Consider the following 14,539-nt stretch of genomic DNA (forward strand, 5'->3'; position numbering starts at 1 on the left):
ACTGTGAATGACTTTGGAGACAGAAACATCTATTATTAATAATGATTATGCTAATTAAACACACAGACGATGAAACCGGAACGAACAAGTAGTCGGTAATTATGTCTCATTGCTATCGTTACATAAATGTTTCTAATACAAGCAGTCTAAGCAATTCCTTAAATTGGCATATTTACAGTCATTGAGGTAACTGGATCAATGTAAAGAGTTCACATTCTCAAGAGCAATTTCTAGCTAAGGAAAAAATCCTTATTTTTCCTGTAAGAGCAGGGGCCATTTGTAAATTGTATGTCTGACTTTGCTGCTTCATATTGCAAATTGGCGTCTTGCCATATTATTTTAAAGTATTATCTTACTTATGAACACAATGGTTTGTAGTGCAAACAGTTTTACTCATAGATATATACGGTTTTACTGTTTACTGCACTTTGTTATTTTTCTCATAATTTCCCAATAGCAACCGGAAGTGTCGCCCACAGAGCCGTACTTCCCCGTTATAGAATTAGATGGATTGACTACAATAGTTTATATGACTTTTTCCATTACCTTTTTTAGATTCCCTATTTTCATACATTATTTCACAGGACTGGAAACCTGATACCCTGACAATCTTCCACAAATTCAATCGGCCATATTAACGGCAAGGAATGTAAACAATGTCACTGAAGGAACAAAGCTCGCATATTTTGCATATTATTGCTGCTGAAAATAGTCAGTTATTGTCATGTTTGGGCTATACTAATCGTTCAGAATGGGAAAAATATTCAGCGTAGCCTACTACAGACTGCCAAAAGTCGTAACAAATCAAGGCGAATTGTAAGGCAAATCAAAAAACTGTCTGAGGAACAAAAGGCGTTTGTGGTTGGCCAAATTGAACCAGGATATCCAGGGCAAGAATCGTGACAACATTCATGTTTGCTCTTATCATTTCCGGTCAGGTAGGTGAAATATTAGGCTAATATCTTGTGCTGTACGTATCCACCTATTAACTTTAGTTAGTCAAAATGAACCATCAACAGTTAATAAATCTACAATTCTCAATATTTAGTTCATCACTGAAATTCAGTCTTTCACACAAGCTGTATCTATGAACATAATAGCTACCAGCATAACAAACGGAACGGCATAAAGAAACAGACGTATCAAAAGTGACCACAACTTACTAGAGTAATACACTTATACTTTAACAGCATACGTACATTTTAATCATTGACTAGAGTCATCTCAAAATATTTTAAAACAACATTCTTCAGTCGCAAAGATTTCTTCATCTGATTCTTTAGATTCTGGCTCCAAGCTGCCAAGCTTTTCTTTATTCCTCAGTGACATCACTGCCTTGTCCTTGTTTTTCTTCTTTTTTCTTTCTCCGTCTTGCTCTCTCTTTCCCTCCAACGTATGAGTTCATGCTTGCAGATTTCCAGACCCTCATACAGTATTTTCACCATCTGCTCCCTAGCGCCAAGACAGCCAGACCATAGCTGCGGGGTTGTCTGTACTTGGAAGAGAATATTCTTTTAAGATATCACCTCACTGCCAAGATCATTTTTTCAGTTTTCTTGTACACAAAGCCATGACGTTTTCATTATGGCTCACAAATGAACATCGGACAAGAGAAAAGTCTATTCTCTGACAATATTGCTTCTAAAAAACATTGGCAAGGGGCTGTTTAGGGTGACATCATTGTTTTACTGTTAATAAAACATTGTGGATAAATAGAGATGTGACATGTCATATAACACTTTTATTCTGTTTTTCCAGGTTGGATGGCTTCCCACCGAGTCATTTCGTTTTGCGCCGCTGTCTCGTGTTTTTTCTCAGCTGTTCAATCATCTCCACATGCAGGGTTCGTGAGGAGCTCTCCAGTCGAGTGGCGATGTCCCTCGCGGTACGCAGCATTTCTTCAAAGGCAAGGGACTCCTCTTTTATTCTTAGATAAAGACATAAAGTAGACAACATCAGAAATAATCCATGAGAGAGAAAATACAAAGTGAGAGAGAATGGATGAGAGGACAAGAAGGTAAAAAACAGGGGCCTCCTTGCTTAGTTTTTGTTGAACCAGGGGCCTCAAAGGGGCTAAAATTCACATTCCTTCCAACTGTCCAGACTGGTGATGGAAAACGCAGAGACCAGAATCGAAGTCGCGTCATTGTGGTTAGCCTGAAGCTCTATAAGCTACAAGTTTTTTTAAAACTCATGACTGTTTATAAGCATATATTTCTTGTTTAGAATCATTTGAACAGTTTCCCTGAAAGTTTAATTTTTTATTATCTTTTACCTTGGAAGTGTTACTGTATGCATGCAGCCTTGAAACACTCTTAAGCTGACAATTAAAATATTAAGGTCTATAAATTATATAACTCTATATTTTATTTATACAAAAAATAATGTTATAAAATATATTAAGAATTAATCAGATTTATATTTAATATATTTTAATTAATAATTAATTAATCAATAAATTGACCAAAAGACACACTAAAGATATTCAAAATGTTTCTACAAAAGTATTAAGCAGCACAACTTTATCAACATTGATAATAATAAAAAATGTTTCTGAGCAGCAAATCATGTGACACAGAAGGAAACATGTATTAAGAGCCAGGGGTGTTAACTTTTGAACAGAATTAAGATGTGTACATTTTGTCTTTTTCTGCGAAAACATCATATTTTTTCATTTAGTACTGCCTTTCAGAAGATACTTTGTACAGAAGATATGTTTCCTAGAGGACAAAATAAGTTACATTTTTCACCTCCCGGCTCTTAATGCATCATTTTTCCTTCTGGAGCATCAGTGAGCGTTTGAACCTTCTGTAATCTGAGTCCCTCAGTTGTCCTCAATCTGAAAAGATGGATCTCAAAATCATACAGTCATTGTTGGAAAGGGTTCAAATACACAAAATGCTGAAAAACCAAAGAATTTGTGGGACCTGAAGGATTTTTCTGAAGAACAGCAGGCGGTTTAAATGTTCAGGACAAACAAGAGACTCATGAACAACTATTACTTAAAAAAAAACAGCTGTGGATCATTCAGGTAACAATACAGTATTAAGAATCAAGGGTATGTAAACTTTTGAATGGGGTCATTTTTATAAATGAAACTAATATTTTCTCTTGTGAACTACATGTAAACATCTTTTATGTGAAATATCTCTTATTTTGGTAAAATAATCAACATTATGCAGATTCTCTAAGGTGTAAGGTCTAAGGTGACCTTTCTTTTTTTTCTTCACCATCTGTGATCAACAATTTTGACACTAAATGTTTCGCATATGTATTAGACTTTCTTCTCTCTTCCTTATTATTCTGGTTTGTTGCCTTAAAGCATTTTAAATAGTTAAAAAACCTTTTGTTTTGCCTTCAAGACAAGAGCGCATGATTGTCTTATTAAGATTCAACTCACTTCCGAATTCCAGCTAAAGTGGCTTGAGCGTCTCCCTCCAGCTGACTCTCCAGCTCCTCCACTGCTTTTGTGACCACGCTCTCACAGCTCACGTGATCCTCCTTGATTCCAACAATGTTCTCTTGGATCACCTCCTCGTAGCGTTGATCTCCCATCTCTGCTCCTACAAATTGGACCAGATTCTCCATTACTGCTTGGTTCCCATGTTGAAGGGCTTTTAGATAAGCAACTTCCTCTCTGAAAGCTCGTAACCGCCTTGACATGACTTGGCTGGTGTGGAAGTTGACATAGCAGTCGCCGCCTTCTGTCTCTGGCAGGCTCTGAAAAACCGGCTTGGTCCTGTCTGGCTCATCCCCGACAGCATGCAAGACTGAAACGGAGGAGTTGCCAGTGATCGCAGTCCCAGAGACGTCACCTGATCCCCACTCTCCATCATCACCACTCTGGCAGTAAACTGGCATCACTAGGAGTGTGAAGAGCCAAGTGCCTAGAGTAGAGTGAAGCCTCATCATGACCCAGAAGAGGGAGTAGCCTCTATGACCCGGGACTTGACGGAGTGATGGATGAGAACCCAAGCGATGACAAATGTGAGGTCCCTCTTGATCCCCGCAAAGCCGGACAGAGCTTTTTCACACAATCACCACTGTTGCAAAGCTCTGACCTCATCTGCGAAGAAATAAACAGACGTTCAAGTGATATTTTTCTATGAGAACGGACCAAAACTTTTCCTCAATGGAAGCTATTCAGTATTGTTCAAAAATTGGAATGTTTTTGAAAGTTTCTCTACATGTATTTTTATCAAAGATACAGCAAAAACAGTAATATTGTGAAATAGTATTACAATTTTAAATAACTTTTTTTATTTAAATATATTTTAAAATGTAATTTATTCCTGTGATGACAAAACTGAATTATCAGCAGTTGAATTGAATTACTGAGTGTAAATTATAGTTTTAATTCATTTTATTAAATGGTACTGTCATATTGGGACAATATAAGCCCTCTCTGCACCTACCCTACTTTATTTTCAACTTTTCAGTTATGGCCTTTATTTTTATTGAAAATAAATGCCTTTCTGATATAATAAAAGGTTTGAAAAGGGAGAAAAAAAGTTTGCCTTAGGGGGATTTGAACCCGGATCGGCTGCGTCGAAAAGAGTGAAACACGCAAATTATCCTCTGCACCACTGAAACTGACTATAAACATCCATATTTAGTAGTTTTGACTATCGCAATGACACATTGGTGGGACGAGTTAGTGTAAATAGCCTCTGCCAACAAGGTGGGCTATTTGCACTTAGTGTACATAGACACTCCATTATTATTATTATCAGTGCTGAAATCTGTTAGCCTTTTTCCACCACATACTAAAAAATTGTGACATATAAACTCACCGACCTGAGAAAAAAGTCACTGACTTTCTGAGTTTTTCCCTCACTTGCAATTGTTTTTCTTTTCAGAAGTGTGAATATATGCACCACAATTGAAACTTTCTTAGAATTACAAGAAAAAAAGGTCTGAATTGTGAGGAATAAAGGTCAGAAATACCTTATTTAATTATTTATTTCCATGGCAGAAACAAACTTCAATAGAAATGTTTGTGCTGCGTAACATTTTTGTGGAAACTTTTTTTTTCAGGATTTTTTGTTGAATTAAGACTTTAAAAGGAACCCCGGGTATTAAGGCTTAATATAACATAAATAATGTCTCTTACTGAAATATGTAGTAGATTTATGTTATTTTAAAAAATCCACATCATTTTATACATATTTTGAACTAAGGTGGGCGCCATTATTTCAATGACGTCAAATAATTACACTCAGTGAGCTACTGGCACTACCTGTTGATATTTTTACCACAGCACAACTTGGAAAATAAAATACTGACATGATACCTCATTGTGTGGCTTTTCCTTGTAATTTTCAGTCAAAGGGCAACAAGAGAAGTGATGTAAGTCTTCACTGCTTTCCTAGCGATAAAAAAGAATGGGAGTATGCCTGTAGATGACTAAAACTTTCTAAAGACCAGTGTCTTTGTTCTCTCCACTTTAGCCCTGATGCCTTTGAGGCTTTTAGTAGACCACAGCTACTGAAAGAGCTGAGAAATGGCAGGATATAAACATGCAGACGCTCGTCATGACGCTGCAGCCACTGAAGGAGTTTCTCAGTGGATTTCAATGGATATCCAGGGGCGTTTAGACTCCTTGTGAGGAAAAATCGATGGTACGCATTTGGTTTAACCCTACGCTTCATACCTGTAAGCTATCCGAGTAACTGAGGTCAGCGTATCAGTATTATATTTTCCAAGTTGTGTTGAAGTAAAAATAGCAACAGGTAGCGCCAGTAGCTCACAGAATGAAACAATTTCATGTAATCAAAATAATAGTATAGTATAAAACGCTTACGGAATATTAAAATGCTTACGGAAAAGTATACGAAAAATACACATATCCTCCTATAATTTAACCCTAACCCTAACCCTATAAAAATCCTAAGAGGTCGAAGGATGAAAGAAGTTGCTGTATTTTTGAAACTATACTGTCTGCCAACTGTACTGTGAATGCTAAATGAAGCAGTAGACTTTTACAGGGGTTTCCGGAGCATGTGGAGGGGGGCTTCCTGCTGCTGTGTGTGTAGCGAGCACATTCATTTATGTAAGGGCCCTGAGGTGTAGCACATGACCTCTCTGGAAAGGGGAGGCTGTTTGTTTAGTCTTCCATCTACAAGGATGAGTGCCCTCTACCCCGCTCTCACTCTCTTTCCTCACTCTTTCAAAGAAAAAGTGTGAGCCCTGTCTTAAATAATACAATCACACATTAAGACTCTTAAGACTCTTTCCTTTTAGTTTCTACAGCACCCTCAGCATCAGAAAACCTCAGATCAAAATCTTGGATTAATCTTGAATGATCATGAGTATTTTAAATGGTTTTATAAATTTAAAAGATTCATTTTTATGTTGAATAATAAAATAAACAGGGCAGTACACTGCTCTCTCATCATCTCATCTCTCATGTCTCCAGATGTAACTAAACTAACAACTCACACAATTTATTTCAGTGTCCTGTCTTACTCCAGGGCGTCCCAACACTCCTCTCAACATCTGGAAATGTGCGAAATGCGATATCAGTCTTCGAGGGTAGACGGCAGCTCTTTTCCACAGTGTGAGCACTTTTGGATTCTGCGGTAGTTCAGCACGCTTTGCCTAAAAATACTTTCCTGTGCATGTTCTGGCCAGCATGAAAATTTAAATTTTCTGCTTGTGTGTTTTTATTTTTAGCATTAGTGTAAAAAATAAATTATGTGGATTATCTTTTTTAAAGGCTTAACCTGTAAAAATAAAGGTGCTTTAAAAGTTTCCTCACAGCGATGCCATAGAAGAACCATTTTTGGTTCCACAAAGAACTATTCAGTCAAAGGTTCTTTAAAGAACCATCTCTTTCTTACCTTTTTATCTTTTGCCACAAAGAATCTTTTGTGAAACAGACACTGTTTGTATTTTTTACATTTTAAAAAACAAAGACACTATCAAGCTCTTTTAGTACAGAACAATTTAGAGGAGTACCATCAAGAGCATCTTTGCTTCTCTACAGCAGTAATTTGTTGTTCATGCTTGCTGATTGACATTTGTGTTTCATGGAGGAAGGATAATATCTGTAACTCAGCCGACCGACTCAGCCTGTAATGAACTTCTGCTCTGCTGTGCATGCAATGATGAAAGCAGTGATTTATTTCTCATTTAGTCCCGAAGCACTTGAGAAAATGAATCTCTTTTATTATTGTGAAAATTAAATACTGAAATGTTTTTGCAAGACTTTTTTAGCTTAAGTTTGAAAGTGTCAAATGCATTGAGATGAGAAGAAGAAATACTGAAACTGTTACTGAATACTGCTTTTTATGTCACGGAATGATGCACATTGTTCCTTGACCAAGCAGAGCAAATGGCCATCATATGCAGAAATTATTTTTAGATTTACTGATCAACATTGTCAATGAACAATGACACAATCATCTTGATTTGATTAGTCGCTGTTTTTATCCCATGCAAAACTGCCCACACTGCCAATCCAGAGCTTGTAATGTTTTACGACGGAGAAAACAATTAAACCTTTTAGACACTTAAATGATACTATTGGATCCATAAAAGCCCATTTAAACTGCAGGTTTGACCTTTACGTTTCCTCCGGGCACCTTTTTAATAGCATTGTGTCATTTCTAAAAATGCATGCCAAACCAGTTCAAAGCTGAGGAAATGCAGTATCTTTTTAATGATAACAAAGTCTGATGCCTAGTCCAAATAAAAAGTCACGATAAGCCTTAAGTAATAATGCCAAGTGTCTGGAAGCTGTCATATTAACTTTTGTGCTGAAACTCATCTGTAATTTACAATATTGGAAGACTACACAAATAGGCCACAAGTATTTTTAAATGGAAAGTACAAAGCCTCTTTTCTTGTTTTGTGCTTAATTTAGTCTCATATTAACTCACTTCACGCTGTCACGGAATATTTACAAAATAAGGTGATATTCACATAATTAAAAAGAATTTTATAAAGATATATTGAGTCATGCACTCAAATCAGTGGTCACTCAAATATTTAGACCATGAATGCAAAAAAATGCATAAACTAGCTCTGCCATATTCATCAAGACATAGGTCTTGTTTTCAAAGTAGAAACACAAGCCAAAGGCTGACAAAACTCACCAGAATCTTCTGCCATGTCCCAAGGTAGAGCCATGTGTCTGGTCAAAATGTTCAGAGCTTTGCCATTCAGAGGCAGAGAAGTAGAGCACACATAATCAGCCTGCCCTAAACTTCTTTTCACTTCTTCCAACAAAGTTTGGGAACCTGAAAGTCTGTGCCCCTATTTGGAGACTACTGGAAGGGGAGGGAGTGTTTATAAAAAGGGAGAAACTCAATGATTTCTTTCTTTTGTGGTCTGGAGAGTGAGGGAGAAAGAGAGAGAGAGAGAGAGAGAGAGAGAGCAGGAGAAGAATATTAGGGGGGAGCGTGGGGTAATCTAGTTCACATCTGTGCCCCGATGTCTGATAATGTTCGAGAGTTTCGGAGAAAAGGGTCTTTTTATGACCATACCAGATTTTTACTCAGCCATTCAGTTTAATAGAAACAAGATATGAATGAATGGAGGGAAAGAAAGCTGTTGAAAACAAACCAAAGCTTTGAAAGCCACAGTATGTTTTTGTACAACTTCACAAGGGTGAAACCTGTTCTAAAAACATCATGAGCATCTCAAACCTAAAGGTTATCCATCATTAAAAGAGAAGTTCACTTCCAGAGCAAGAACTTATAGATAATTTACTCACCCCCTTGTAATCCCAGATGTTCATGTCTTTCTTTCTTCAGCCATAAAGAAATAAAAATGTGTTTTTTTAGGGAAACATTTCAGGATTTCTCTCCATATAGTGGACTTCTATGGTGCCCGCAAGTTTGAACTTCCAAAATGCAGTTTCAATGCAGCTTCAAAGCGCTCTAAATCCCAGCCGAGGAAGAAGGATTGGTTATTTTCTAAAAAATTGACAATTTATATACTTTTTAACCTCAAATGCTCATCTTGTCTAGCTCTGCGTCAACTCTGTGTATTCTGGTTCAAGACAGTTGCACGCTTAAAAATAAAGGTGCTTTAAAAGGTTCTTCACAGCAATGCCATTGAAGAACCATTTTTGGCTCCACAAAGAACCATCCAGTCAAAGGTTCTTTAAAGAACCATCTCTTTCTTACCTTTTTATAATTGGAAGAACCTTCGTTCTCCACAAAAAAACCTTTTGTGAAACAAAAAGGTTCTTCAGATGTTAAAGGTTCTTTATGGAACCATTTAGACAAAAAGGCTCTTCTATGGCATCGTAAAGCACCTTCATTTTTAAGAGTGTAGGGTATGTCGAAAAACTCTCATCTTATTTTCTCCTCCAACTTCAAAATCATCCTACATTGCTGCAGAAGTGCCGACCCAGTGTTTACAAAGTGAACATACAAAGAAGATCAAACACTCTTTACAAAAAAAGGTAAAACAGCAATGTAAGATGATTTTGAATTTGGAGAAGAATAAGATGGGAGTTTTTCGACATACCCTAACTGTCATGAACCGGAGTACAGAATACACACAAAGCTAGACAAGATAAGCATCATGCATTTTTTAGAAAATAACTGATTATTTTAAGGTAAGACCCTTCTTCCTTGGCTGGGATTGTTTAGAGCCCTTTGAAGCTGCATTTTGGAAGTTCAAACTTGCAGGCACCATACACTCTTAAAAATAAAGGTGCTTTAAAAGGTTCTTTACAGCGATGCCATAGAAGAACCATTTTTGGTTCCACAAAGAACCTTTTGTTAAACATAAGAGTTCTGTAGATGTTAAAGGTTCTTTATGGAACCATTTAGACAAAAAAGGTTCTTCTATGGCATCGTGAAGCACCTTTATTTTTAAGAGTGTAGAAGTCCACTGTATGAAGAGAAATCCTGAAATGTTTTTCTCAAAAAACTCAAAAAAATTTCTTTACTACTGAAGAAAGAAGGACATGAACATCTTGGATGACAAGGGGGTGAGTAAATTATCTGTTATTTTTTGTTCTGGAAGCAAACTTCTTCTTTAACTGTTAAAAGATGTAAATATAAAGCTGTCTTGGCAACAAAACCTGAAGGGATTTAACACTTAGATGTTAGTCAGATGTTATACCACCCTGAAATTAAATGCATTCAAACTTGCAATCCCACGTGAATCACTTTGTTTCACTTGTATATTTATTTTTACGTTATTCATAGAACCCTGGGTCTTTTCCCCCTGACATAATGCAAGTTCCAGTCAGTAGCTCCTGAAAACTCACCATGCACTTTTTCCCAGATTGTATCTGATTCCTCTGCTCTCACAGCTTGGACTGGACACAGGACCTATACAAAGAGCTTATTCTTTAAAAGAAAAAGAAAAAAATGGATGGAAAAAAAGTGGATGAAATACTTCAAAGAATGAAGCGTCTTCAGGATGTACTGTAATATTATTCCTGACATAGGTTTCACTATCAGTAGATCAGCAGAGCTGTTCAGTAAAATCTTTATTCCACAAAGATGCGTTAAACTGACTGAAATTGACAGTAAAGGCATTTAAAACAGACCTATTATGTCCCTTTTTACAAGATGTAATATAAGTCTCAGGTGTCCCCAGAATTTGTCTGTGAAGTTTCAGCTGAAAATACCCCACAGATCATGTATTATATCATTTTAAAAATACCTATTTTGAGTAGAAGCAGAAACATGCTGTTTTCTGAGGGTCACACGGCATATGAGTACTAAACTAAGTTTTTTTCATGTCTTATTGCGCTTAGACTGTCAAATACACATGTTTAACAAGTTTGTTAAAAACACACTTGAAAAAACAGTCAGTTATGTCTGTGAAGGTAAACAGCTGGGAAAGAAATTACATGTTTATATTAGATCTGTGTGGCAGCAGCATAATATACAGTAAATAAATCCACTGCTCTCTTGTCTCCTCTCATCCAAAGACAGGATAGTTAGCATGCTTTGTTCGAACTTTCGCCATGGCGTTTGAACTGAACACTGTTTGCGAAAACAAAATGGTGGGTGGAAATGTACTTAAACATGAAAAAAGTCATGAATTTCATTTAAATACTATGTAGCGCAACTGTTTCCAACATTGACAATAGTAGGTGTTTATAGTAAGTGTTTCTTGAGCAGCAAATCAGCATATTAAGATGATTTCTAAAGGATCATGTGACACTGAAGCCTGGAGTAATGATGCTAAAAAAATCAGCTTTGGAATAAATAACATTCTAAAATGTATTCAAATGGAAAAAAGTGTAAAAATATTTCACAGTATTACTGTTTTATTGTACTGCAAACTGTGAGAAAAGAAAGAGAAACGAGAGAAGAAAGAACAATTATGAAAGTCCATTTAAATAATGATTTCTTTTGATTATCTAGCTCGCTGGACCCATATGAAGGATGGGAACAGTACAGAATCATCATCTTCTCCTTATGGTTTATATTTTGTCGTCACTCTTATTAGAAAAGTTGTTGGCCGTTTCAGAAGTATACTGTTTCTTCCTTCTGTAAACTTGCCAGCGTGATTTAGATTTGGATGAGAAATACACATGAATGCCATTAAATACTGTAATGCTCTCATGGCAGAGAATTAAACAAATGAAACTATATTATATAAACTACATTCTTTCAACACAGTTAATGCAGGTCAAAAACAGGACGCCTGTTAGATGAATGAGAACACAGGGAAAAATTTTCCCCAAACACACTTAAAAGTTTGACTGGACTGTAACTGTTTGAAAACTGGAACAAATCATCTGTAGGACTAACAAATGAAAATGCTATTTTTTTCCCAACAGACTTACAAAGACTGCAAAGATGAAGCAATACCAATGGCTAAAAGTTTAAGTCAGGCTTCAATGAGCGGCCATAAACATTGCTCGAAAACAACTAAATATAGCATGTTTAGCAGTGCTGACCTATAGTGATTCAAGGCACTTTAAAGCTGTATTGAGAAATACTGTTTACTCTTGTAACCTGGAAGGATACAAAACACACTTTTTTTTAAATGTAAGATTAAATGTTGCTTCAAAGAGCAAATAAAAAGTGACCTAGTTTCATGAGATCAGGTTGCGTAAATCATTTGCTCAAACATATATATATTTACTGCAAAGCTAGCTTTAAAACAAACAAAAATAAATCGTAATTGTTATGGATGGGTGACTTTGACCTAAATTCTGTTGCTTAAAGTTATTTTTAGAGGAACGCAAGATAATAAACATTACAGATATACCCATCAATTACTATTATCTTTAATATTAACTTAACAGCTATCACTGTTTTGAACTGACTTGAATATATTTCATTTAAGTGCAGAGTTTATTTTGTGAGTAACTGTGCTTGTTATTCTCCACCATGTTTATTTTATACAGACACACTCTATTGTATGTTTCTTGTTTTTTTTTTTTTTTAGGAGCCAGTGCTTCTGCCCTTAGTTATCTAAACTCAATTTTAAAACTTAGTGCAAATCAGTTTTATATTGAATTTACTTACCATTTGCCTCAGAGGGTTGCAACTAACAGAACCAGAGTACATAAACCAGATGTTTTCTGATCTATAGATCCATTGCAGGATGCATTATGTCTGATAATTGTCATTACCCCTAAATTTAACCAAATAGAAGTAGATCAGAGCAGCTTCGTAATTCTATTCTATCAATTCCTGAGCTTTCTGAAATAAAAGAGATCATTTTGACAGTCATTCGGAACAGAAGGAGACTGGAATTGACTGAAAGAAAAAAAAAACAGGTGGATAAAAGGATTTAATTTAGACAGTCTCCAAATTCAATTTGAAAGCCATGTATATTTCAGTTGGGAACACTGTTCTCTGTCTGGGAAATAATAGTTTGGCCCACTAAGCAGCCAAGTGCCCAGTGGAGAACTATAATTGGCTGGTGGTCCTGACTGCTCTGAGCACGTATGAGTCATCATATCCTCTCGTAACTGTATCATCAAATCTAATCTCTAACCATTACTTATGTTTATTTCGTAATGACTTGAAAGTCTGTGCCCATGATTTCCATCTACCTAATATTAAAACCATCTTTGTCTATACTCTGTGTGATGTGAGATACTTCTCACCTGTAGTGTAGCATCTTGTAGTGGCTGAAATAACTGTGTTCACCTGAAATAAATAACATACAATAATGCATTAAAGGGGACATATAATAAAAATCTGACTTTTTCCGTGTTTAAGTGCTATAATCGGGTCCACAGTGCATGTACCAACCCAGAAAACATAAAAAGGGCAGAGCCGCTCAGATTTCACTAGGGGTATTTTGCACTGAAACTTCACAGACACATTATGGGGCCAGTTTTTTCAAAAAGTTTAATCTGAATCAGAATGATCTGGCTTGTTTTGCTATCCACATTTGGGATGTGCTGCTTTTCAGTTTTGCATTGCATTTACACAAATAACTACTTCAGACTGGTCCATATTTGATGATTGTGCCAATGTAGTTTAAAATCAGTAATTAAAAAAAAACATTTTTGTTTGATGTTAACAGCTGTTTGGGGATAAATTACATGCTAAAATGTTTTCTAGACCAGTTTTAAAGTTTTATTATACTTTTGTTCCTGAAATCCACCCTTCTGCTGGGATCAGAATAATCAATTTTTTTTTATTTTTTTTTTATCGAAAGTATCTCAATCTTACTAAACCTCACCTGCAGTGTAGCCTCTTGTAGTGGCTGGAATAACTATGCTTCATCTGAAACAAACAATATATAATAAAATAATACATTAAAGGGGACATATCCTGAAAATTGGACTTTTTCCCATTTTAAATGCTATAATCGGGTCTACGGTGCATCTACAAACCCAGACACAAAAAGCCTTTTTCTACAAGCATGTGAAAAAACAAGGCGCTCAGATATCGTTCCCCCCGTGATGTAGAAAGAGGATCTTATAATAATATTAAGATTTCTTTTCCAGCTGTTTACCTAACCGACTGTCACTTGTGTGTTTTTAACATAAACTTGTGTGTATTTGACAGATCAAGCGCAATAAGACATGAAAGAGAATTTATTTTAGTACTCACATGTCCAGTGACAGCTGTTTTCTGTGCATGTGCTTTGGATGTGTGTGCTCATAAAACTGTATATCAGAAGTTTAAACGCCTCCTTTAGCGATCCGATGTGTTTTTGTAAGAAAAATATCGATATTCAAAACGTAAGAATCACTTTAATCTAGCTTGCACAGTTGTACACTGGAAAGGGCGTGGCATGACTGAAACTCCGTCTAAGCTATTTACCAGTCACAATGCAGTGGGACTGCTAACCAATCACAATACATTTAGTTTTTCGGAAGGTGGACCTTCATCAAACCCAGAACTAATCGATAAATTTTGTGAATAATAATGTGTTTTTCGAACCCCTAAGCATGAGAGCATGTTCTAGTGCACCCCCAAAACAAAAAAACTTTGTAAAAGAGCGTAATAGGACCCCTTTAAATATTATATTTTTGCTTGACAGCTGTTTTAGGCTCAATTACATGCTAAAATGTTTTCTAGACCAGTTTTAAAGTTTTATTACACTTTTGTTCCTGAAATCCACCCTTCTGCTGAGATCATCATAATAC

General features: G+C 36.1%; 1 protein-coding gene across 2 annotated transcripts; it reads right to left on the reverse strand.

Annotated features, from left to right (window-relative positions):
• Positions 1 to 1,163: 1,163 nt before the first annotated feature.
• LOC141283699 (uncharacterized) lies at positions 1,164 to 8,275 on the reverse strand. 2 transcript variants are annotated; one of them, XM_073817014.1, is made up of 4 exons: positions 8,100 to 8,275; positions 3,401 to 4,066; positions 1,776 to 1,927; positions 1,164 to 1,490 (listed from the first exon to the last, which is right to left on the reverse strand). In XM_073817014.1, exons 2-3 carry the CDS (start codon positions 3,910 to 3,912, stop codon positions 1,780 to 1,782), a joined length of 660 nt encoding a protein of 219 aa, XP_073673115.1. In that variant the 5' UTR covers positions 3,913 to 4,066; positions 8,100 to 8,275; the 3' UTR covers positions 1,164 to 1,490; positions 1,776 to 1,779. The 2 variants fall into 2 exon arrangements, with proteins under 2 accessions (XP_073673115.1, XP_073673114.1); XM_073817013.1 differs by having other exon boundaries at positions 1,164 to 1,927.
• Positions 8,276 to 14,539: the final 6,264 nt, after the last annotated feature.

This window comes from Garra rufa, chromosome 13, assembly GCF_049309525.1.
Source record: "Garra rufa chromosome 13, GarRuf1.0, whole genome shotgun sequence".
Classification (NCBI taxonomy): domain Eukaryota; kingdom Metazoa; phylum Chordata; class Actinopteri; order Cypriniformes; family Cyprinidae; genus Garra; species Garra rufa.